General features: G+C 39.8%; 1 protein-coding gene across 4 annotated transcripts in view; it reads left to right on the forward strand.

Moving 5' to 3' along the window:
• Positions 1-25875, forward strand: part of pdzd2 (PDZ domain containing 2) — a 137251-nt gene extending 111376 nt beyond the window's left edge. For 2 of the 4 annotated variants that reach the window (XM_028033644.1, XM_028033643.1), the window contains 3 exons: positions 6758-8927; positions 16705-16822; positions 25405-25875. In XM_028033644.1, the coding sequence (XP_027889445.1) occupies positions 6758-8927; positions 16705-16822; positions 25405-25539 (2423 nt within the window). In that variant the 3' untranslated portion in view covers positions 25540-25875. Of the gene's footprint in view, positions 1-6757; positions 8928-16704; positions 16823-25404 lie in introns of those variants that run through there. The other 2 variants (XM_028033645.1, XM_028033646.1) reach the window with 2 other exon arrangements.
• The last annotated feature ends 266 nt before the right edge of the window (positions 25876-26141 follow it).

A 26141-nucleotide genomic window follows, 5' to 3' on the forward strand; every position in this document is an offset into this window, starting at 1 on the left:
AATTACCCGCTGTGTATTTAACTCCACCTGTGTTCCTTGTTCCTGGTCGGGTCCTTGTCAATTCGTCGTCTAACGTGCGTGCTGCCTGTTGTTTGGACAGTGTTTTCTTCATTAAAATCATTATTCATCTTACCTGGGTCCGCTGCGTCTGCCTCACCACCCCTCACCGCACCGTTCGTGACAATCAGATTGCTCAACAATCCCTTCATGAAGACTGTCTGAGACTGTTTGAAAATTATTTGTATATTATTTAATTGTAGTCAGACTTGTGTTTTTGTGTGTGCTCCGGTGGCCAAGCGAGGACATTTCATTGCCAATTGTACTTATGTTTCTTTGTTAAATGACAATAAAAATACGTAAGTCTAAGTCTAAGTGTATTCTGGAGTCTTTCTGTTTTTAAGAAATTTTCCCAAATGCAATGTCCCCAATCTATCCAAAGCTATTATAATTAGATTTATGATGTCCCAATAGTCCTGCAGCACAGTCTTTGTTGGATGACCATACTTATGTCCCTGGAGGTTTATCAAATTGATTTCATTCTTCTTAACCTTAAAAGAAGCTCACCAGTCTCAACTAATAAAACCGCTAAAGGAGCTGATTAGAAAGCTCCTCAACATATTTGTAATCCTTGTGTTTGTTCTCTATCATGTTTCTCAAATGACCCACATATATGCAGCATATATGTTAGAAGCTGCCATATTTGCTACACAACCATAATCCAAAGAAGACCTCATGAGAACCTGATAAATTCCCAACAGTGCACTTCTTGAAGCGCCCTATTCCTGACCAGAAAGACATCTCAACAAATTATTCACTTTTTTACATTTATTTTGAACTGATTCTATGTGTTGTTTCCAAGTTAATTTTTCATCAAAGATGACACCTAAAAACATCACTGTTCAAGGTTACGATTGTACAGATTCAAATTAACTTCTTTATGTCTTCCATATAAACAGAGAACGTGGGTTTTTGCAACTGACATTAAAAATCCCCATTTGTTTGCCCAAACTTCCACTTTCATAGTGGCATCCTGCATCTTTTTCTGCAAATACAAAAGCTTATGTCTCTGCACCCACAGAGCCCCATCATCTGCAAATAAAGATTTTCCTATACTGCTATCTACACTGCTCAAAAAAATAAAGGGAACACTTCTGTGAAATCAAACTGTCCACTTAGGAAGCAACACTGATTGACAATCAATTTCACCTGCTGTTGTGCAAATGGAATAGACAACAGGTGGAAATTATTGGCAATTAGCAAGACACACTCAATAAAGGAGTGGTTCTGCAGTTGGGACCACAGACCACTTCTCAGTACCTATGCTGTCTGGCTGATGTTTTGGTCAGTTTTGAATGTTGGTGGTGCTTTCACACTTGTGGTAGCATGAGACGGACTCCACAACCCACACAAGTGGCTCAGGTAGTGCAGCTCATCCAGGATGGCACATCAATGCGAGCTGTGGCAAGAAGGTTTGCTGTGTCTGTCAGCGTAGTGTCCAGAGGCTGGAGGCGCTACCAGGAGACAGGCCAGTACACCAGGAGACGTGGAGGAGGCCGTAGGAGGGCAACAACCCAGCAGCAGGACCGCTACCTCTGCCTTTGTGCAAGAAGCAACAGGAGGAGCACTGCCATAGCCCTGCAAAATGACCTCCAGTAGGCCACAAATGTGCATGTGTCTGCACAAACGGTTAGAAACCGACTCCATGAGGATGGTATGAGGGCCTGACATCCACAGATGGGGGTTGTGCTCACAGCCCAACACCGTGCAGGACGCTTGGCATTTGCCAGAGAACACCAGGATTGGCAAATTCGCCAATGGCGCCTTGTGCTCTTCACAGATGAAAGCAGGTTCACACTGAGCACATGTGACAGGCATGACAGAGTCTGGTGACGCCGTGGAGAGCGGTCTGCTGCCTGCAACATCCTTCAGCATGACCGGTTTGGCAGTGGGTCAGTAATGGTGTGGGGTGGCATTTCTTTGGAGGGCCGCACAGCCCTCCATGTGCTCACCAGAGGTAGCCTGACTGCCATTAGGTACCGAGATGAGATCCTCAGACCCCTTGTGAGACCATATGCTGGTGCGGTTGGCCCTGGGTTCCTCCTAATGCAGGACAATGCTAGACCTCATGTGGCTGGAGTGAGTCAGCAGTTCCTGCAAGATGAAGGTATTGAAGCTGTGGACTGGCCAGCCCGTTCCCCAGACCTGAATCCGATTGAGCACATCTGGGACATTATGTCTCGCTCCATCCACCAACGTCACGTTGCACCACAGACTGTCCAGGAGTTGGCGGATGCTTTAGTCCAGGTCTGGGAGGAGATCCCTCAGGAGACCATCCGCCACCTCATCAGGAGCATGCCCAGGCGTTGTAGGGAGGTCATACAGGCACGTGGAGGCCACACACAATACTGAGCCTCATTTTGACTTGTTTTAAGGACATTTCATTAAAGTTGGATCAGCGTGTAGTGTTATTTCACTTTAATTTTGTGTGTGGCTCCAAATCCAGGCCTCCATTGGTTAATAAATTTGATTTCCATTGATGATTTTTGTGTGATTTTGTTGTCAGCACATCCAACTTTGTACAGAACAAAGTATTTGTTAGAAAAATTATCCTCCTGTTTATTTTACAAGTTATGTTTTCATATTATTCTTTCATATAATTCTTTTCATATTATTATTCTTCTTTTTATATTTACTTAACTTCTCTTTCTTTTGTAGTATATTATTAACTTTGTTTAGGATGTTTGCCTGGAAGCTAAAAACGTTAAACATTCATGTGTTATTAGTTCCATGTGTAACTGATTAGTTGTGGTCAGCCACATGCCCTTGTAAGGGCATGTCCACAGAGGGTTCAGAATGTAAAGACGGTTGGTCAATTCTCTGTGTGACTGTGTGAAGAAGCCCAACCTCCTTTTTCTATACAATAAAGAGAAATGCAAAGAAAGATCTGGCAGAATTGAGTCCAGACAGTGTTTGACAGCGATTCGTCGCGTCTGTTCTCAATTCTCCTATTCTGCAGAAAAGAAATGAAAAGAAACCTAATCTCTGTCTCTGGCTGATTCTTTGCAGGTTAGGACAAAATAAACCTATCAGTATTCAGTGAGAATATTTCTTTCATTCAGATCTAGGATGTGTTAGTGTTCCCTTTATTTTTTTGAGCAGTGTATTTAATCAAAAATTTAATTTATCAATTACGTTAAATTAAAAAGAATTGGGCTACACACACTGCCTTGTGGGGTATCATTCTCAACAATATATCTATTAGAGAAAGCAGCCCCTATTCTAACTTCTATTTCTCTCCCAAACAAAAAAATCTAAAACCCAATTGTAAATCTTACCTCCTCTACCAAGTTTTCTTAATTTAATCAATAATCTCTCTTTTCATAACACAGTGTGGAGAATTGTCCATGCTGAATTCTTGATGTACAAGGTTGAAAAAGAGTCAGTGAGTTGAATTCATGAATTCCATTTATTAGTACCAAAATACAGCTGGTCTATTTCACATGCTACCTTTAAGAGCTAGTAGGACAAAATGGCAACCAAGAAGTTTCTGATCTCCTTTGTTAACCTCTATCTAAGCTACGCCCTAAAAGAGGGTGTTCTCTAGTGTGTCATATCCTTTACCCCTAGCTCTCATTTGCATTTCCTAGCATTTTCTAACATGTCATTTCCTTAAGCTCAAGGTAAAGCTTAAGGAACCCTCCTATTGGTGACATGGAGGGTTCCTTATGACATGACTAGCTAAAAGAGATAGAAGGAAAACACAGAATTATTTACTCTCAAAACTCCCTTGGGGTGATGTAATATCACCACAATCACCCCACACAATCATTAAGTATGTCCATGTGTATCCTAAGCTATCTGGCGGACCGCTCCTTCCAGCTGTCACCAGTAATCTTGCCCTCCACACATCGTATCTCCAGTACACCCCGCAGGATCTTGGTGTTGCCACAAGTCATGCGCATGCATTCAAGATGCTGCACTGCAGCATCTTGAAGTGGGCCAGGACAGCCGGAGACTGCCACATGATCAGTAGAAAACACAGAATCTCCAGGCTGGTGCAGCCACATGTCCAGCCTTAGGGTCGTCTTCAACAGCCATCTTCAGCAGCTCACTTCGAGAGTCAGCCACGTTGGTGGAATCATTCACCTGGTAGGAAATCCTGATGAGGAAGGTGACTACAATGTCACCTGTGGAGAAGCTGAGCATGGTCTCCGCTCCTGACATGAACTGGCTGTGGCCAAACACCAAGAATGCGCCACTGGCTGCCATTTGGAACCGCTTGATGTCTGGTCAGGGCTGGTTCCAGAGACAGTCCTCTCGTCACGGTGCCGTCACTGTTTCCCTCACAGGTCATGGCTTTGGACCCGCACACCGGCTGTTGGTCCTTGATCCTCTGCTTGATCCTTGATCCTTGATCAAAGACGTCAGAATGAAGTTCTTCTTCACCTCCATGCTCATCACCGACAGCCATGTCTTCACCAGATCCAGGCTGATCATCACCATCTCACTGGTCACTTGACTGGCCTTGATGAACCCCGGGATGGCCTGATGGAAGCTCAAGTGTTCCCAAACCATCTTTTGTTGCAATCGCATGAAGACCGAGATGAAGCAGACATGTAGCTGGTATTGTAGCTGCAGACCAACTTCAGGATAAACAGAGTTCTGAACAACTGGGTGGGGTTGGTGTGGCTGGTTGCTTGGGACAGCAAGGAGTGAATGGCTTGCAGCCCCCCGTAACAAATAAACTAATATATACAGGGGTAAGGTGATCAATCATCTCAAAAATGTGACATAATTAATAAAAAAATACAACATCTTTGTTTTAATGTGATTCTACACCAAGACTGCTTGAGCATTTTGAAAATATTGACTAGGTAATTTAGAAGTTACAATAGAGAAAACCCTATCAACAGAATAAAATGAGCATATAAAATTTGCAAGACTAGTCAATATCTAGAATCTTTCTATACTAATTCATTGTTTCTTCACTGGATAGCGTAGTGATGTCATCAGGTCCCAGGGACCTGGGACATTAATTTTGAAGTCTCCAATTATAATTTTTTTTCTCTATTTTCCAAACAATTTGCCAGAAACACCTGAGTTTTAATTCCAATTCATTTATCAAATTTGATAGTCCATTTATTGCATATAATTTGGCCTGAAATTTAGTTCTCCAACTGAAGATATGATTAAATTATCGATTTGGAATCAATTTGGAATCTATGTTACTGTTTATAAGACAATTTGCCCAAAAACTAAAATATTTTGAGGTGTTTTACAAGTTTTCCAAATCAGCTGTCTAGAATTCAAAATAGACTATGAGATGTTTTAGATTTAAAATTTTATCAGTAATGTTTTTTTAAGGTTTTGTTGGCTCTAGTGGCCTTTATTTGAAAGTAGTTTGACAGGAAACAGGGAAATGAGAGAGGGGGAAGACATGTGTCAAATGTCACCAGGCCGGGAATCGAACCTGTGACCACCACCACGAGGACTAAGGCCTCAATACGTGGGTCATGCTTTGCCCCTGCGCCACCACAGCACCCCCATCAGTAATGTTTTATCTCTATAATATCCCCCTGTGTTTTCTTATGTTGCAAAGAAAAGAACAAACATAACTCAGGAATTTAAAATCAAAAACCAGTTTGATAACATCAACCCATCCTTAGAAAATTTCCATATTCCCCATGAAGTTGGAGGCCCCATGTAAGCAATTTATTCTATATAAGAGCATACTATAAAAAGTTTATTTATAAATCCAACTTGAATCAACAATCTTAATTAACATCAATTTGAAGAATATGCTTATCAAATCCATTAAAAATATCAGACTTATTCCCAAATATCCCATTTAAATCCACTCCAATTTCAAGTGTATCCAATCAAAACAAATCACAATCAACATTTCTGACAACAATATTTTCATTGTCATCAGAGATTTTGTGCAGTGACTCTTTTCCTTATACTTGTTGATTTTTCCAGTTAAAAGCCTTGAAGGCCAAAAGTGTCATCATCATAAACAATTAAAAATCAGAATTTTAATTTCTTTTCTAGAAAAGCAGGATCATCTTTCATTTTAAACCCACAAATTAGAAATGATCAATTTAGACAAAGGAGCTAAAATAAATGTGAAAATTCCTCTGAGACAAAGATTTTGCAGTACCTTAACATGTTATTGCTTTCCAAATCAAATGGTTAGGTGGACCTGGATTTATGTATTAATTCAACTCTGTTACAAATTTTAGGCACAATTGGATTCCCTAGTGGAATCCAATTGTGATCCAATTGTTTACCAATTTGTTTATGTTAAACAGGCCTGCCAGGTGAATGAAACCCTCCTATTGGACAAGCAGATTATTCTGCTTTAAAATAAATTTTGATGTCAACATATAATTTATGTAATCATTATTATTTTAGAAATCTCTGTGGAGTATTTTGTCAAAATAAATTTATCCAATGTTAATATTGTCCCACATGTGTAACAGTCCAAAGAATTATTAAAGCCATATGACTCACCAATAATGTCATGAATTTTTGTAACTGATTATTTTGTTACAGCAACTGTAGGAAGACCTGTGTTTCTATCATTATTGTGGCATTTAGCAAATGGAAATCATTTTTGAAAACTGATACAAGAGAGGTTTGGTCTGATTTAACTTCAGACTGTGAGAAAAATTTGTCTTTTGTATATAGACATACTGTAGGTTTCAACTGTTGATTGATTGATCTGACTCGGGTGCTTTTTCCTTGTTGATCTCAGCTGTAGGACCAAGTGATGAAGTTGCAAGATGGAACCCTACCCAGTCTGTGCAGGACACACCTGCTATAGCTACATGGAGAAACTCGGGAGAATCCAAGAGCTCAACCCAAACTGGAAGTGAATTTCAACCAGCCATCACAAAAATAATTGATGTCTCATCTGAAGGCAGGATTTCTTTAGATGAATACAAAGTCCCTTGTAAAATATTCTCTGATTCATTTACCTCTGCAGCCCAGCTGGAGGATGTCAGCATCTGTATTCAACATAATGTTTCCAAAAATATGTGTACAAAAGAAAACATAGGTGCTTCAGTGAGTGAATCTGTCCCTGACAACAATAGACTGGGAAGTGAAGTGGCTGTTGAGACTACTTCAGAATCTTTGAGAGACAAAGATCAGGCTTTGTCTAAATTACCAATAGATGAAGAGAGCTCTACTGTCGCATGTCTCCACTTTGAGCTTTGTCAAATAACAGACCCCACCTCTGCAGAGCCATCATGCCATGTATCCACCAAGACAGGACATGGACCAGCTGGAGAGAGCCCCATTAACTGTACCCAAATAAACACTTACCTCAAACCAAGAAGCCTCTCCCAGGCAGACTCTGGCATCACTCAGGTTCCTTCAGGTGTGTCTGGAGATGAATCACAGTCCTCAAATTTTTGTGGGAATCTGAGTACACACACTTCTTCCACTGAATCCAAGACTTCAGATTCCAGTGGTGGATCACATTCTGGAGGTTCTGACTTTAATAACCAGGTCTTGAAAGATAAAGCAGATTTAAGCCCAGAGGCTATGTTCATTTTTAAGAACACGTCTGATTTAAAGCCACTTAATGATTCAGACTGTTCTGCAGAAAGTGGGAAAGTTGAACAACAACTGGCAGCTGGACCTCCAAAATTAAACGTGTTAAGTATTCAAAGTATCAGTATTGCACAGGAAGAACCTCAACTGAAAGCATTCAGAAGTGAAAGCCTCATACCTTTGGACAGAAATGTTGCCTTGAAAGAGTTTACCAAATTTCAACCAACCACAATCGTGTCCAGCTTCTTGAATTCAAACAGGCAGCTGGATGTGAACATTTGCCATGAATTATCCAAAGTCAGTGACAGAATGCACAATGCAGCTCAGCATGGACTCTCTGGAAGCACTATTCAAACTGTACAATGTCCCAAAGAAAAGAACATAATTTCTTGTTCCAAATCATCAGTCTTATCACTAGAGCAGTCATGCCCCTCTATTACCCAGAGAACATTCATGGAACTTCAGTTGTCTCCAGCCAGTGGTCTTATATCACCACTATTTAAATATAATAAAGAAACAACTTCAAAACCCACTAAAGACTCTAAAATCAAAACATATGCAAGATTAGCATCTAAACTTTCTCCTATTTCCAGGGGTGAAATAACTAATGGCATGACCAAACGTGAAGGCTTTGATTACACTGAAAAAGCTCAGCTAACCAACACGGATGACCCAAAACCAAGTCAAATTCTGGTGTCAGGCGAGACCCTGAAATTCAGTACATCTCGACGAATCTGTCGAACCATGGAAAGGTGGAGCTTATCCAAAGATGTCACCCTGTCTGCAGGTTACAAGCCTTTTTCTGTTCGACATAAAATAAAGTCCTATGAAAGCCTTGCCAACTTGGATAAACCTGTGGCTAAAAGCAGTGATGTTCATACTTTTGCAGTAGCATATACAGCCTCACTTAACCAGAGGATCTCTGGATATATGGACTCGGTTAATTCTGTTGACTGGCGGGGCCACCAAAGAAATAACAGCTCTTACAACAACTGTTTGACATCAGTAGCATCCCTTTCCCCTCCTCTTAGAAAATCTGCAGGGAATGAAAATCAGAAAGCCCCAGATGGGACCATATCACATAACCGTGTGGTGCTGCGAAGGAAACATGGCAGACTTCCCACCAGGAAGGTGCATCAGTCAAGGACTCTCAGTATGCCCAATTTAGAAAAACTATGCACTGATAACTTCAATAGAGGAAATACCACAGCTGGTAATAAAAATGATCGCAGCGTCTGCTTAACTCCAAAAGCCAACATGACCAACTGTTTCTCACCAGCTGCAATGTTTAGCAGTGGTGATGATGTGACTTCTGAGGACACTCCTCAGGGATCTCCAGACACCAGACAGCCTGGCTGGTCTATCAGGTGAGAACTTAATTCTAAACTATTTAACTTAGAATCGGTTAGTGTTTCAGGACACCATGACCAGAAATAAAGGCCACTGTATAAATAAACAAAGCCTTGTCAGTTCTGCTATGAGTTACATATGCAATGATGTAACTCATGTCAGTCTTCAGTTTTAGTCTGTGGTTTGGTGACTTATATTTTAGTCACCAAAATATAATAATAAAGTTATGTAGACAGAGAAAAATAAAACAACAGTTTATGTGCAATTTCTGGTATTCTTTATTATGTTTTTTATTTTTTTTTATCTTTATTGATTTTCAAGGAAGCACATTTTACAAAACACATACTCACAATATCACAAGCCAATTTCAATATTTAGGAAGAAAAAAAGTAGACAATTCTGATAAAATAAAGCAACCATTACAACTCTATTTCCCAGAGAAAGATTACAACCATTGAAATGAAAAATAGAATAATCTACTGTATATTAGAATAGAATAATAGAAAAATAGAACAATTTTTTACTAAGAAAATAATTGGTAAAAAAAAAAAATACAAAGGAAAAAATAAAAACAAACAGACCAAACAGAATTTTAGAAAGCATGTTGCAACTGTTGCTCATTCCTCCTCCGTTTTTGTTAAGCTGCCCTTTCGTTCTTACTTTGACGTGAAGGGTCAGATTGCTTTTCTATCTAAAAGATTTTTATAGATAATTTTTTAATTATAAGCTGTAGGGATGCTCTGACCAGGTTTTTTGCTGCCGATTCTGAGACCAATCATCCATGAGGCCGATCTCTGTCGATCACCGATCACTGCCGATCGCCTGGAATGGCTGTTAATTTTTTGCTTTAGGTATTGTTGAGAAAAAATGATTATTTTTAGTGCTTAATACAGTTAATCTTACGGCATGTGTAAAAGGTATATTGAACATTCTTATTTTGAACAAATTTCTTAATTTTGAGCAGGTTTGTGTTAAGGATTTAAAACTAAACCAGATGGGCAAGTATTCAAAGTATCTCTCAATGGGCCTCCTGCTGTGTTGTCAGAGGGCAGGAGGCCATAAAATTAGCATCTACTGCGGGGCAATATCACTTGAGCCTGGAAGAGATAACGGGAGAGACTTCGGATTTCACAGGTATCTGTGAAATCTTATCTCATGTTTTTTCTTTACCCAAATGACCGTAGAACCCAGGAGGCCAGGACGCAGCTGTTGGCTCTTTTGTTTTACCAGAGAGCAAATGGCCTTTGATCTTTGGCGTTAATTAGGGGGAGTTTCTAAGTTTCTCTGAGTGTCCAAGGTAGCTTCCAGTTGGTCCGCCGGAGGTACGCCTTAATTGAATATATTAAAAAGGAAAGACACACCTTCAGTATAAGACTTCGTGTGCAGGAGTAAAAATTCAGAGAGCTGCCACTATTTTGCTTTTTTTGCATCGCTCTCTCCAAAGACGCGTCTTTGTTTTTTGTTTGTCTTTGTTTTTGTCTTTGTTGGTCTGTCTTGTCTGTCTTTGTCTGTATAAGGTAAAGAACATCATCCAAAATACTGCTTCTCTTATCTGACAAGTGTTGATATACAATATTAATTTACATTCTTTTTACTTTGCGATATAAAACCTCGTTCTGTTACCTAGCAACACTATAAACAACTCCCTTTGTTTTTTCAATTGATTTTAACTCATTTTCAAGAAAAATATATGCTTTGTAAGTACATCTGTTAACTTATTTTAGATTAAATATAATTTAATTTATATTACTGTGATTTCTCATGTCTGTGACCTGAAGTAACCTCGCCATTTTTACAGCGAATTTTTAGACGCTGAATTTGAGACAGCGAATTTGAGCAAGTTGAATTGGAGGACACTGAAAATATTGCATTTGAATTTTGAAAAGTTGAATTTTTTTACATGCTAAATTTTTTAACACTGAAAATTTAAACTGTGAGAAATATGTATATTGAAAATTTGATCACTTTGAAATAGGAATGTGAATCTTTTTATTAAATGAAAATTGCAACCATCTACAAATAATGACACTGAATTTTTTTTTCATGTACAAATAATGACACTGAATTTTTTTTAGGTTAAAAATATATTCTGAATTTATTTTAACACTGAAAAAGTAAGCACTAATATACAATATTCAAATTTCAGAGGCATTTTTTATTCAAATTCTGATGGCACATATTTACTTCTTAGTATGATGAGACAGATAATTTGTGGACAAAAAGATTGATCTCCACTTCCTCTCTAAGCACTTTGTATTGCCTTGTTGCTGAAAATGTGCTATATAAATAAAATGACCTTTACTTTTACTTGAGCTACTACTGCCATCTGCAGAAACACAAACCCCACTGAAATACATGCACAAAGTCCTGACTGACTTGTCAGTGCTAAGACCCTCTTTCTGGATCAGATGGGTTGTTTTGACCAAGCGGTGCATTTCTGTAGTTAGCACTGGGAACACAGGGAAAGGCAGAGGAGCTCAATATTTTCACAGATTGTTAGTCTCACAACACTCTGTCACAACCTACGGTAAAAACCTAACTTTTATAAAGATTTTTTTTAATCAAAGTTACATACTGCAACTTTAACTTTGCTGTTGAATGAATGTAGAGACTAATACACTGCTCAAAGAATAAAGGGAACACTTAAACAACACAATATAACTCCAAGTAAATCAAACTTCTGTGAAATCAAACTGTCCACTTAGGAAGCAACACTGATTGTCAATCAATTTCACCTGCTGTTGTGCAAATGGCATAGACAACAGGTGGAAATTATTGGCAATTAGCAAGACACACTCAATAAAGGAGTGGTTCTGCAGTTGGGACCACAGACCACTTCTCAGTACCTATGCTGTCTGGCTGATGTTTTGGTCAGTTTTGAATGTTGGTGGTGCTTTCACACTTGTGGTAGCATGAGACGGACTCCACAACCCACACAAGTGGCTCAGGTAGTGCAGCTCATCCAGGATGGCACATCAATGCGAGCTGTGGCAAGAAAGTTTGCTGTGTCTGTCAGCGTAGTGTCCAGAGGCTGGAGGCGCTACCAGGAGACAGGCCAGTACACCAGGAGACGTGGAGGAGGCCGTAGGAGGGCAACAACCCAGCAGCAGGACCGCTACCTCCGCCTTTGTGCAAGAAGCAACAGGAGGAGCACTGCCAGAGCCCTGCAAAATGACCTCCAGTAGGCCACAAATGTGCATGTGTCTGCACAAACGGTTAGAAACCGACTCCATGAGGATGGTATGAGGGCCCGACATCCACAGATGGGGGTTGTGCTCACAGCCCAACACCGTGCAGGACACTTGGCATTTGCCAGAGAACACCAGGATTGGCAAATTCGCCAATGGCGCCTTGTGCTCTTCACAGATGAAAGCAGGTTCACACTGAGCACATGTGACAGACGTGACAGAGTCTGGTGACGCCGTGGAGAGCGGTCTGCTGCCTGCAACATCCTTCAGCATGACCGGTTTGGCAGTGGGTCAGTAATGGTGTGGGGTGGCATTTCTTTGGAGGGCCGCACAGCCCTCCATGTGCTCACCAGAGGTAGCCTGACTGCCATTAGGTACCGAGATGAGATCCTCAGACCCCTTGTGAGACCATATGCTGGTGTGGTTGGCCCTGGGTTCCTCCTAATGCAGGACAATGCTAGACCTCATGTGGCTGGAGTGTGTCAGCAGTTCCTGCAAGATGAAGGCATTGAAGCTATGGACTGGCCAGCCCGTTCCCCAGACCTGAATCCGATTGAGCACATCTGGGACATCATGTCTCGCTCCATCCACCAACGTCACGTTGCACCACAGACTGTCCAGGAGTTGGCGGATGCTTTAGTCCAGGTCTGGGAGGAGATCCCTCAGGAGACCATCCGCCACCTCATCAGGAGCATGCCCAGGCGTTGTAGGGAGGTCATACAGGCACGTGGAGGCCACACACAATACTGAGCCTCGTTTTGACTTGTTTTAAGGACATTACATTAAAGTTGGATCAGCGTGTAGTGTTATTTCACTTTAATTTTGTGTGTGGCTCCAAATCCAGGCCTCCATTGGTTAATAAATTTGATTTCCATTGATGATTTTTGTGTGATTTTGTTGTCAGCACATCCAACTTTGTACAGAACAAAGTATTCAATGAGAATATTTCTTTCATTCAGATCTAGGATGTGTTAGTGTTCCCTTTATTTTTTTTGAGCAGTGTACATAGCATACATAAGACTGACAGCATTGCCACTGCTGCAGTCTCTTATACAAAGTATTTGGTTAGCTGTGTTGCAATACTTGAATCCTGGACAGAGGAGCTGTGCTTCTTATGTCTTATTGATCAATTGGAATTGTGATTTTTGGTTATTGTAATCAAATACGGTATAGTTTTTGAATCCGTTGATGTTGATAGTAGTGAACGTTGTTTTCCCTTTTCAAACGTTACAGTTGTAAGAGCGTGTGTTGTATCTTACACTGTCTTTTTGTGTTTATGTTTGTTGAACAGCTCTTACTGTCATGTTGGTGTGTAACTTTTTTACCCACATGCAGAACGACCACAGGAGAGACAGAAATCAGTAAAATGATATTTATTGCAAACAAATGGGTAAATGGGTTCTGGAACAAGCTCACTGCGACGTCTGTTCACTGCGTAACGACAGAGGAGATGAGTTTGAGGAGAGTCGGAAAGCGGGATTGTGAGGATAAATAGGAATGATCTTACTTGTTGTGGAGGACTTGTTCGTCCGGGAGGGTTGATACTGTAGGTTTGAGGCTTTGGTCTCCTAGTGTGGGTCCTTACAGAGATCCTGGTTCTACGAGAGATGGTGGAGGAGCGGCTCAAAATCCAGTCGAGGGTTCTGCGGTGGAGGGCGGACAGGTAAATTCGAGTGCGGTGGGACAAACGGAGGAGCGGTCTGACAGCCAGCTGAAGATATGTGGAGTCTGGTAGGGATCAGACGGAGGAGATGACGGTGGGGCTTGGGCGACCAGTGGGTATAACGAAAAAGGGCGTCACGAAAAAGGGAATCCAAGAAACCAAAATGGAATCTTCTCGGGAACTCACGAGGAAACACCTGTACACAGGAAAACAGCGAAGGATTACTGCGAGTAAATCTAAGGAAAGCACAAAGAAATAGCTCTAGAGGGCTCTGGGTACCATTACTGGCATAACACTCAGGCAATGAAGTGCTGGCAGTCTGCTCCTTAAGAATCCCGGAGATGATGAGCTGATACAACACAGGTGCGCTGCAGCGTGGGACACGCCTCACCATGGCGATGGCCACTGGCGCCCTCTAGTGGGTAGAACAGTGAAGCAGCAGGCGAAAAAAAAGAACCCACAAAAACAGACCAAAAACCCCAGAACCTAACACTTACGGTGAAACTCAGGGTTTACTCCCAATAAACTTGTTCATCAATAAAGCCAAAATCCTTCATTTGAAATGGGATCTGCTACAGAAAGAATAAAGTTTCTTTTGTAATAATATAGCCCCTTTTCCATTAGTGTTATTTCCCCTCTTTTATTTATTTTCAGATTAAGTGTAGACAATCAAATCTTCCTGCTTTAAGAATTTATTCATTTTTAAGATTTGCACTATGCTCGAAGTACATTTATCCTCTCCTTTAAAAGAAATAATTCCACAAAATAAGAAACTGTGTATCATAGATTACTTTTGTAGTTTTCATACAAAAGTAGTTTTGTTATGAAAACTAATTTTAAGCAGTTATTGATTAGTGAAATTTCTAGGATTCCAAAACCACAAGTGTTGTTCATTCTTTTTTGAGGGGGGAAATCTTAAGTAAAATCTTCTTACTGTACTGGCAGACACATCTGCTTAAAATAGTTTTGTCTCAGAAATATATTTTTTGAAATCTTTGTAACTTTAGAAGCCTTTTCTGCAGTGTGTCAAAAGCATTCATCCAATGTAGAGATGCAGTGTAGTCTATGTAGAGGTTTGAATTTTGTTTTAAATCATATTGTTGCTAGGGATGCTCTGATCAAGATTTTTGCTGCCGATTCCGATCACCCATGAGAACCGATCACTGCTGATCACTGGCTGTTAATTTGTCGCTTTAGGTGTAAATGCTACTATGTGGTCTGTCAAAATTTAAAAATAATCTAGCAATGAATTCATGAGATTTAGACAAAAAAATACTTGTAAAATACTTGCAGGCACGATACAGCAGCTATTCAGTCAAAAGGACAACTGGAAAACCTATCAGTATAATAATATTTAACAGTAAGGTTCTCAGTTCTGTAAATTCAAGTCAAATAAATCTCACAACACTGTCAAATAATGTCAAGTAAAAAAGAAATCATTAATTCAAAGTCAAATGCAAATTGCATTCAGTTACATCCTGCAGCTTTAAGCAGACATTTAATGTGAGAGTCCACTGGAGGTTGAATGTGAAATTTCTGTGAAATAGGAAGTTCCCAGTCCAACAGCGAGAGCAGAACTCGGCATCTTCCACTGCTAGCTCAATTATTTCAGTTATTTTTCGGGTTATTTGCTTAGTTTCTGATTGTCATGCTCTTTCACCTGGAAGAGCATGACAACTACACTAACACCTGAGTGTTGGTAGTTGTGCCTGCTGTCTGATGGCTCCGAATGTCTTTTTGTCCTGCTGAAAAATCTGCAGTAGTCTTTTTTTCTGCAGTGAGCCTCAATAACCCAGCAAACTCTGCCAATGCTTGTTTTTTAAATGTCATATTAAATTCTCTGTGTTGATGCATTTTGACATGCTTCACCTCTGAGGAATTTTTCCGCTGCAACACGCAAACCTCCCCATTCACTCTCAGAGCGCTAAAGTTCCACGCGACAACACCTAGGGTTTGATCGGCGTATGATACACTTTTTCATGGAAATCGGCCGATCATGATCGGTGGCCGATCAATTGGCACACCTCTAATTGTCAACATCCATTATATCCTTTAAAATAGAAGACAGGTCTGTAATTGTTATATGTTTATTCATATTTTGATCATATGTAGAATTTTTGCTATTTCTACATGATTTGGAAAAAATTCTGGAAAATCTATTATGTCTGTGAGCTGTCGGTTAAGCAATGACGTAACATCAGACTGGTATAGCACTTTCAGGAACCTCAAGGATACTCTACGTACAGTGAAATTCCCATTGACAACACATCCTCCATGTGTTGGAAGGGTTTTTTCCCCCCCATTTTATTCCTCATGATAATTTATACACATATTTTCACCAATTAGCGTAGACAAAATAAACATCAGAGCAGACAAGTAAATAGAGGTGGAGTGGAAAGCAGTATGGAGTTGTTTTCAGGTATGCAAAACAACCAAGTAGATTAGGAAAAACGAAACAAAAAAGAATAACAGAAAGGTGTGAAAAAGCACAAAAAAATCTAACTGAAATACATACATGCAAGACAAAGGCAAAAAAAAACATAACTTAGAAGTGACACAACAAAATTGTAGATTTTAAAATATGTAGCTAGAAAGCATTTTTCCCCCCTTTTAGCAGTTCATTTCTGATTGGGGATTTTTCATCCCTTTTTGTGACTGGGCAGCGGGCAGCTCTTTGTCATGAAGTTGTCTGTGAATTTTAGTGGACTGAGAGAAACAGAGGCTGTTAAGCCTTCTATTTAGCTTTTTTTGAAGCTAAATAAAACATAATTAATTTTATCAAGTAATAAAAACAATGCTACCATTAAGTATAAATGACAGCAAACAAAATTTGTTGTGGTCTTTCTCAGATTATTGTATGTATGTATCAAGACAAAACTCATGAATATCATGTAAAACTTACTGTATACTAAATCTGTTCAATGTGATTCCTATTTTCTTCAGGTTGAAGGAGCTGGTGGAATATCCTGTGAGTCAGCGTAAGCTGAAAACATTGCTTACCTCCCAGACAACTCAGTCGTATGTGATGAGTTTGCTGGAAGAGACCAAGGCCCACTCCGAGGTAATGTTAAAGAAGAATTTAACTGTTCCCTGTAGACCGAACTTATGTAGACAGAGGCCTGTAAACCTAATACAGATTTAAAGGCTGTACTAATAAAGGCTACTCTCAACCTCAGTTCACCTATTTGAAAGTACGGTTGCATGTTCCATAGTTACTGTTCCAATGGCATTTGTAAAGTGATATTTCCTACAGCAGTTCTGTAGTTAGATGTTCCCAGCAGTTTATGACAGAGAAAGCTTTGCAGCTTCTTTACTGTTCTTCTACAGCTTCTTGAAAATCTGTTTACAAGTGCAATCTTACCTTTCACAGCGTGGTAGTCACAGCCTAGTGTAAAGTTACCATGGATAATCCAGTGTATGTTAGGATTGAAGAGAAAGGACCAAAGACTGTGCAGTGGTTGGGTGGCCATGATGTCAGTGCCAAGGTGAATACAGAGCCATGTTCCATAGATAACTCTATCCCAGGTGGAATGGAGGGTCTGACTGTCACTCCTTCAGAAGCCCAGCACCATGGAGGGAAACAAAGATGGCGTCGTCGATAGACTGAGCAGACCATGTGGGATAAAAACACCCAAATATGAAGATAAATCAGACTGGGAATATTTCAGAGCTCAGTTTGAAATACTGGCAGCTGTGACCAGCTGGTTGCTGAGTCAAAGAGCTCTTCAACTTCACCCTGTCCGGTCTCTACTACTGGATCCTGCTGAGAGGGCCAGCTGTGACATTCTGGTGAGCTCACTGAGAAGGGCACTGGCAGTTTGGCCATTTGTTTCTGACAAAAGTTCTTACAAACAGAATTGAGTGGTTTATGGAGACTGAAAGAGAATCTCCTTGGGCATTGGGGAACGATGTGGAGAACCTGACTAGAGGAGCTTATGCTCACATACTGCCTGATGTGCAGACTGAATTTACACAGAATCACTTTGCGTGAGCGCTGTCCCCTTCTGATCTGGTACCAGAAATTGAAGCTGCAAAGCTGGTCTTAGGCTCAAGAATGTTTTCAACTAAGTTTTACCTGGTCTTGGTCTTGAATTGCTATGCCTCTGTCTTTCAAGGCAAATGTCAGACTTTAGAATTTTTGTCAAAATTACAAAAACTCAACTCCCTTTTATCTTCACCAACAGATGAACAACAAACTGAATGTGAATTAAAAGCGGCATTAATTATATGAGCACAGCAACACACCATCTCAGAAACGATACAATGGAAAACCAGGAAAGATTCCTAACCCATTTCACGTGTGGACGAATGCATAGGTACGGAGCCCCAAAGGGGAATTTTTTTTCTTTTGCGTTCCCTCGCAATACTTTTGCGTTACCTCGCAAAATTTTGCGTTCCCTCGCAATACTGTACTGGTCAGTTATGCAGCATAATTGAATACTGCAAACCTTTCTTACAGTGGGCGCCGTACTTTATGCTTTAATATAAGGTTATGTGAAGTATTTCCATGAATGTTAATATCTTTTTGTGAAATATCTGAAGTTTTATATCTTTCTTTAGTATAGAAAGGCACCACAAACCTACGATATAAACAGAAACCTTCCGTAAGTAGGAAAGAAATAAAAATACATCCTAATTTGGACTATTTCTGAGTTATTATCGCAGGTAATAAGTCATCTGACAGTTTTGATTGTGTCTCTGTTGTGTTCGTAGTCTAAATGGTTTAAAGAGCTGCTTTCAGTGCAGTTCCATCTTAGCCTTAACAGGAAAAAATAAATCGATTTTATATCCTCATAAAAGGTACCGAAAACCTTTGGTTTTCGGTACCTTTCGGTATGAAACCCATCAGTTTCATATGCGCATTCACCGAACCCTTCTTCAGTGATAAATAAAATACTTTTTTTTTCCAAATTCAAGACATAGGTATATGTTTTTTTGCTGGTGCACAAAATGAGCCGTGCATGAACGTCACCTTTGCTCAAAGAACAAAACCATGAACTCACTGCAAGTTACAGTATTACTTTATTCTGGCCCCCCAAAAATATTTCAGCCCCCAATTTTTTTTTTTAATAACTTCATTTTTAAAATTTAAAATTTAATTTGTATTTTGTCGTTTTGAATCCACAAAATACTTTTTTGGGGGCCAAAATAAAGTATTGCACAAATGACATAGGCTACCTGCAAATCAGTGTGACTTCTGCTGTTTGTTTTTGGGAGACCAGTTCAGAGAGGCGTGGCTTCACCTTGGCAAGTGCATCTTCAGAGCAAAGTCTGTTAATTTTCTTCTTTTTTGCTCGACATATTTAGTATGGCTTAAAATATTAAGAAAGAAACCACGCGACGTAGAACTACGACAGCCGCTGATACTGCGCGCACTAAATTCCCCGCAGCACTGATTGGCCGAGCAATGTAACATGATCCTCTGCAGCAAGTGATGGCCAAGCGGGGCGTGTCATCACGACTTTACACAAGTGTGTCTTTACCTCCACGGCAGAGGCTCCGCCGAACCCCTGAGACCGACTCATCGAACCCCTGGGGTTCGACCGAACCCAGGTTAAGAACCTTCAAGCCTTAAAGGCAGGAGAAGGCAATGGGAGTCAGAAACTCCGTATGAATGAGGTAAATGGTCTGTCGGGAATGTTGCCATGAATATCGCTTGTTTATTACATCTTGTCAGTTTACTTTCATAAATAGAACTAAATGAGCCTTTTTTTGTGGTTTAAAGTGTAATGTCAGTGTGAGAAATGGCCACAGAACACCTGATCATATTCTACCGCTTCACTTAACATGTGTACTATATTATATTATATTATTCAGGAGAATGGCAGTGCTAGAATAGTGATGCTGTTGAAGAAAGGTGAAGAGACTGAGGAAGCTCTGGTGAGGTTTTCAGTTAATTTATTGAGTATTAACCGGTTTTAATTTTTAAGTAAACTAAACTATTTTATTATGAGAAGAGCAGGTCAGGGAAGACAAAGGAGAGCCAGGTGGAGTTTCAGGGTGTGAAGATATAAAAATTATATTAATTTTAATAGAACCAGAAAGGAAAAACAGGTGAAGACTGATGTCAGGTTGATTTTTTAAAAACTTTTCAATATTTGTTTTATTATTTCCTCACTATCTATGTGGGTAATAGTTAGGAGACAATAAGAAAAGGGCTTGAGGAGAGGTTTTAAAATGAGTGAAAACTTTGCTGTAGGAAATGGGTTACACAATAAATAGAGTTGACATGTATAATAATTTTAACAACCAATTAGTTGTTACAATTCTCATTCTGTATGATAAAACATACTTTTTATATTTAGTTAATTCACATTCTGATACTGTAAATTACTGTAGTGTCTGTTGTAAATCCATGAATCCATGCAGGGACATCAGGCTGGAGAGAGTCAGAGTGAGGGAGAGACAGAAACATATAACAGTAGATATTTTAATTTTAATTTGTGGCTGAAATGACAGGAGAGAAAAACATTTTGGCTGTTTTGCAACAGTTTGTGTTTTTTGAGAACCATGGCTCATGTTTGACTGGAAAGTGAAAAATGAAGTTGCTGAATGCAGGGCTGGAAAGTGAGACTGAGTTATCAGTGAGGAACTAAGCTGTCAGATATGAAAAGCAAAATTTTAATTATATCTGAAGGGTAAACTGTTGCACTGATGTAGAGAGTTATTCAAGAACAAAGCAAATTTTTTAGATTTTATTTTTGTTGGTCAAACTACTGTACTGAGTTTAAAACTGCTGAGTCCCATTTTACTGGCTATTTTTTACTTTAGAAAGAGGCTAAATCACTTAATTGCCAGTCAACTTTTATCAATGCATTTTTGACCACAGGTCAGATGTATTTTGACCAATAAAATATATCAGAATCTGGTGGCTAGCTTGTGTGTACTGCCAGAGTATTTATCTTGCTAATTGTGAGGCAAATGATAAAGTGAGGGTTCATCCTGGCAGTCATCTTGCTTGATGAAAGACTGAAGCCATTTTGTTCAAAAGGATATGGAAGAAGATGTATTTGGGGCAGTTTGTCACCTTGAGATGATAAACACACATACAGGCCTGTCACAGTAATCAATAAATCAATTAATCGCATGATACAGAACTTTCAGATTGTGTTCTTGCATTATTATTTTATCATTGCCATTATATTACTTAAAAATGGTCTCAAAAGAACAAAGTTATTGCGTTTATCGCAGTAACTTCTAGAACAATTTATCGTCCATCAAAATTTGTTATTGTGACAGGCCTACACACATATGATATATAGTGTAGTTAATTTATTACCAGGGATGGCATAGTTACTTTGAAAAAGTAACTTGATTGCTTAATGAAAAATTCATCCATCAGCTAGAACATGTGTATTTTTTTTCCCTCCATCGTTTACGTTTGTGTCACTGGTGTTACACATGAAACGTAACTCCCCAAGAAAAAAGAAGACAGCAACAATATGTATTTACTAAAAAAAAATTACAAATATGGTAACACACAGTAACTTGGATACGTAAATTTAATCTGATTATTGGATTGTAAGTAGTAACGCGTTAGATTACGCATTACAAGAGGTCACATTAAAGTAACGCATTGATGACAACATTCTTTGACATTTCTCCTCAAACTATATACGGATCTGTCAGGTTTCCGATATGAATGCCTGGGCTTGGTGGCTGGATCCTCCTGGTTGTGTTCTCTACATTTAAGAAGTGGCCTCTGGCAGTTTCCCCTGGCCTTAGACATGCAATTCTTTACTGCTTTCCCTAAAGGCAAAGGACTGTGGCAATTTAAGGTGATTTGTTTTGACTTGTGTAATGCATCCATCACATTTGAACATCTGATGGAGCTGGTGTTGTCCGGTGTTCCACACAGAATATCTGGTGTTTTGTGTCCCTCATGGGGACTCTTTTGATTGAGAGTGCTGTGCAAAGTGCTGGAGAGCACTAGAGGTGCTTGGCTAAAGCCATATTCTGATAAGAGTAGACTCCTAACTTCTCTAGGCCACAACATAGGCTGTGAAGAGGCTGTGACTGCTGAAGAAAATGTGTCAGTTACCAATGAGTGGCCTACACCTTTGGATCAGAGACAGCTTAAAGACTTTCTGTGGTTGGTGACCTGTTATAGGAGGTTTGTGTGGGGGTTTTCATGTACTGCCCCTCCATTCCAGCTGCTACAGAAGTCACAGGGGCTTTTGCTACCCTGAAGTGAGCCCTCACAAGTGCACCCATCTTGGCACTGCCTGAGCAATAGTTACCCTTCCTCCAGGAAACTGATACAAGCAGTGTGGGTTTAGGAATGGCCCTGTCAAAGATGAGACCTGAGGGAGAAATACAAAAGGTTTGAGCCCTATTCAAAGTACGGTGTCACCCACAAAGAGCTGTTGATTGTTGTTTTGGGTACCTGCCATTTTAAATATTACATGTGTGGCTGCTCCTTCACTGTATGCACCCAACATGCATCATTGATGATGGCCTTTAAAGAGCCAGAGGGACAAAACGCTCAATGGATGGAAGAGCTAGAACGCTATGAGTTTAGGGTAACACACAGAGTAGGGGATCACCATGGTAACTCAGATGCTCTGTCCTGATGGCTATGCCGTGAGGACAGCTGACACTACTGTGACTGGCAGGAATCTAAGGAGCAGGAAGTAAGTAGAGCTGATCACAGCAAAATAGAAAGGGTGAGGCAGCTGTTCTAAGTGCACAGAACTGACAGTGATGGCAGCTGCAGATTGGTCTACAGAGCAGAGGCAAGTCCCTGACTTATTGACAGTTATGTTGTAGGTGAAGGCACAGCAGCCTCCACCAATGGAGGAGGTGGCTGCATTGTCTCCAAAATCTAAGGGACTTTGAGGCCAAATTTGTGGTGCTGCAGTTGCAGGGGCCCTAGACTGAACCTGCCACACAAATGAAGACTTGGCAGATTTTGGTCCCCAAAGCACTGCAGCAAAGTGTTCTCAGAGGGGTTCATGGGTCTGTGGCAAAGAGGCAGCAATGTAGAAGAGAGAAACGGTGAAGCTATGGTCAGAGTTCTGTTGGAGCTACAGTTTTGTGCCGACTGTGTAAAACATAGGAACTACATAACATTAGCTGGTGATGTGAATTTTATTTTTCCTTTGGATTAAAAAAAACATGCATAATAAAGTTAATGTGTGGCTATTGGTTTGCATATTTTGACTGCATTACCTAAATCTAAAAGGTTGCACATTTTAAAAATTAAAGTCAGAATGTAATTATATTTACATACATATTTATATGTATAGCGGAATAATCAGCTGATCTGAGTCTTTGTTATTATGTTTGGGCCAGCAATGAATTTCAATAAGACAAAGTAAAATATCTGAGTTTATTTGAGTCCATCAGAACCACAACTTTGAGGTTCTCTTTGCTGAGTGTTTCTGTAAACCCTAACCCTAACCCTAAATCATAAGAGAGTTGAGCACAGGTGCTGTGCGCTTACGGCCTGCCCACCATAGTGAGGAAAATGCCACATAATGGAGAAGCGGCTGGGGATGAACCAAACCACTCATTAACTGGTTAGTGGATGACTTGCCAGTGGAAAAATGCCTAAAGGCTCTCCCATGCTTCAGTGAAGCCTTTTACTGGGGTTGACTAAGGAAATATGTGGAGGGCTCTTGCAGGTGTTGTGACCTTTGCACAACTTGTAAAAGATCACAGGGGCGATCCAGGTCTCAGTTCCAACAGTTTCCAACAGGTAAATCCATAGAGAGGTTGGGGTGGACATAATGGAGCCCTTTTTGGGTGTGGAATGAAGTGTGGGAATCACTTCATTCTCACATCAGTAGATTATTTTACAAAATAACTAGAGGCTTTTGCACTGTCTGACCAGGAGGGAGGAGCTGTGGTGAACGCCTTAATTAAGGGGAGGTTTTGCAAACTGGCGGTCCCAGAATCCATTGACAGTGATCAAGAGAGAAATTTTGAGTCCAGAGTTTTCTCCACCATGTGTGAGAAATTGGGTATAGGAAGACTCACACCACACCTTTCTACACTCCCAGTGATGGGGAGTGGAGCAATTTAATCAGACTCTTGAGCAGCTTTCATAATGTCCAGTCATCAGAGCAACTGCGATTTACACCTGTCAATGGTCCTCATGGCATGCCGAATGGCAGTCCAGGATTCAATTTCTTCTACACATGCTCTCTTGATGCTTGACCGTAAGCTGAGGACTCCGGCATAGCTTGCATTCGGGTGGCCTCTTGATTCATCTGGGACCGCAAGGTCTGCAGGACAATGTGCATGAATACGCCAAAAAACATATTCAGGATGTTGGAGTATAAAAGAAGAGGGATTATGATGTACACGCCAAGGGCACATCTCCACGATCAGGAGCAAAGAAGCTGGTCATGACACTACGCCCCAAACGGCAATGGCCACTCCCACCAAGGCTCAGAGACTTTGTCTGATTGGCTGATTTAGATTATTAATATGTAATATGCACAATGTCATGCTCACTAAATAGATGTTTGTCCACTGCATATAAGCTCAAGACGAAGACAACTTTATATCAAGCTGTTTCTTGTGACAATGGTATAGTGACAATATCACTGATACTGAAACACTGATATTGTCAGTGTTGCTCACCATGGTGAAACAGACTATCTAGCTGATTCACAATCTTTTCCAAATTTACTTTGATTTTGAAAAAAATATACATTTGCAATGCACTGATAAATAAATATTTTTACCCACCTGTCTTCCTGACCAGGAACTTGGCTAGGTAGGCCTAAATAACTTTGTGCTAGCGAGTACTTTGTACCAACACTGCCTTCTTTTCTTCCACTGAGTCCTCTATATTTCAACCACCATATAGTTATTCTATTCTGTGTTCAATATTGAAGGATGTTGAATTGAAGCTTCTGGGACGTTGTCAACTTCCAAAGTTATAACTATGCTTTTCAAATGCTGCCATTCTAAGTTTGTACTGTTTGTCCGAACATCCAGGCAACCAGCGCCCTTATGAATATTAATGAGCAAATGTGATGTCACTCTCAATTAGTGCCATTCCAGCATAACAGCATAACTGCTGGAATGGCACAGTCCTTGTTCCAAATTTAGAAACAAGGACTGATATAAGTTGATTTAAAAACGGATTAAAATAGCCCTTTAAAAAGCCATGATGATGTAAAGAATCATTAAGGAAAGAAACATGCTTACCAAAGCTGCATTTCTCTTTTACACATCGCCTTGACATGCATCTTGATAACTTTCTCTCTCTCTTTTTTTAAGTACCTCTATATTTGTGCATTTTGTTGCACCACTTTATTTCGAGTAAACTTATCAAATATATGCTCTAAAAGAAAAAGAAAAGAGATGATACGGAAGTTTGATTTGAGTTTTATTCTTCGTTCCTTTTATATATACTTATATAAAAGCATACATATATAAAAGGAACTAGGAAAGTAAACTTCCTGGCTCCTTAAAATCTTACATTTAAATGTTAAACAATTTAAAATCTTTTAATTTATGCATGCTGAAACCATTAAATCAAATTTAACAGCATTGAAATTCTCTTAGTTCATTTATATCTTTATATATGCTTTTATAAAAGGAACGTATATAAAAGGATTATACTTTAACTTTTTCTTTATTTCTAATCACATTTTCTTCTCTCTACTGTTGATGTTATATTTGAAGGTAATAAACAACAACAATACTCTTCTGGTTGTCCTGAATAAAGAAGAGGGTGCAGGACTTGGCTTCAGTGTTGCTGGTGGTGCCGACATTGATCAGAAGAAAATAACTGTAAGTGCCCAGAAATTATCTATTTGAGTTGAACAGTTGAATGTCTTGTGCAAATGTCCTTATCATGAGACAAAATAAAACGCTTAAATACTGCACCCCCCCGCACGCACACAGGTGTTTCCAGATACACTATGTTGGACTGCAGTTTCCACTAAATACATTTTGTTTTAAGTTGTACCATGTACGTTTCAGTGATGTTGTAGTTGTTTTTGTTGTTGTTCTTTCTCTTTAAACCTTTTCCTTTAAGCAGTCTTTTCTGTCTCCATGTCCATTACATTTGAAATAAACCCAAAGTAATTTCTAATAAATTTATTGGGCACTCAGCAGCACAGGCTTCAGAGGAGTTTAACAGGGGAGAAGGCATTAGCCTCTTTTGGGAGGACAGAGTAAATTTACTTTAATATACTATAGATACATAAACAAACCTTTCTGTAACTTTTAAAATAAAATGACCATGTTTGTTAGTACAAAATAAACATGAATGTAAACAGTGACATGTATAAAATGTTGAGTAATTATTAAGAGTCAAGTTTAAATCCACCACCTTTGCTCTGCTGCACAGCTCATTGTGAACCACAAATATTTATTGAGATCTGGGAGAGGGGGCTTAGTTTAATTGGCTGAGCAGT

Source organism: Xiphophorus couchianus, chromosome 12 (genome assembly GCF_001444195.1).
Source record: "Xiphophorus couchianus chromosome 12, X_couchianus-1.0, whole genome shotgun sequence".
NCBI classification, from domain to species: domain Eukaryota; kingdom Metazoa; phylum Chordata; class Actinopteri; order Cyprinodontiformes; family Poeciliidae; genus Xiphophorus; species Xiphophorus couchianus.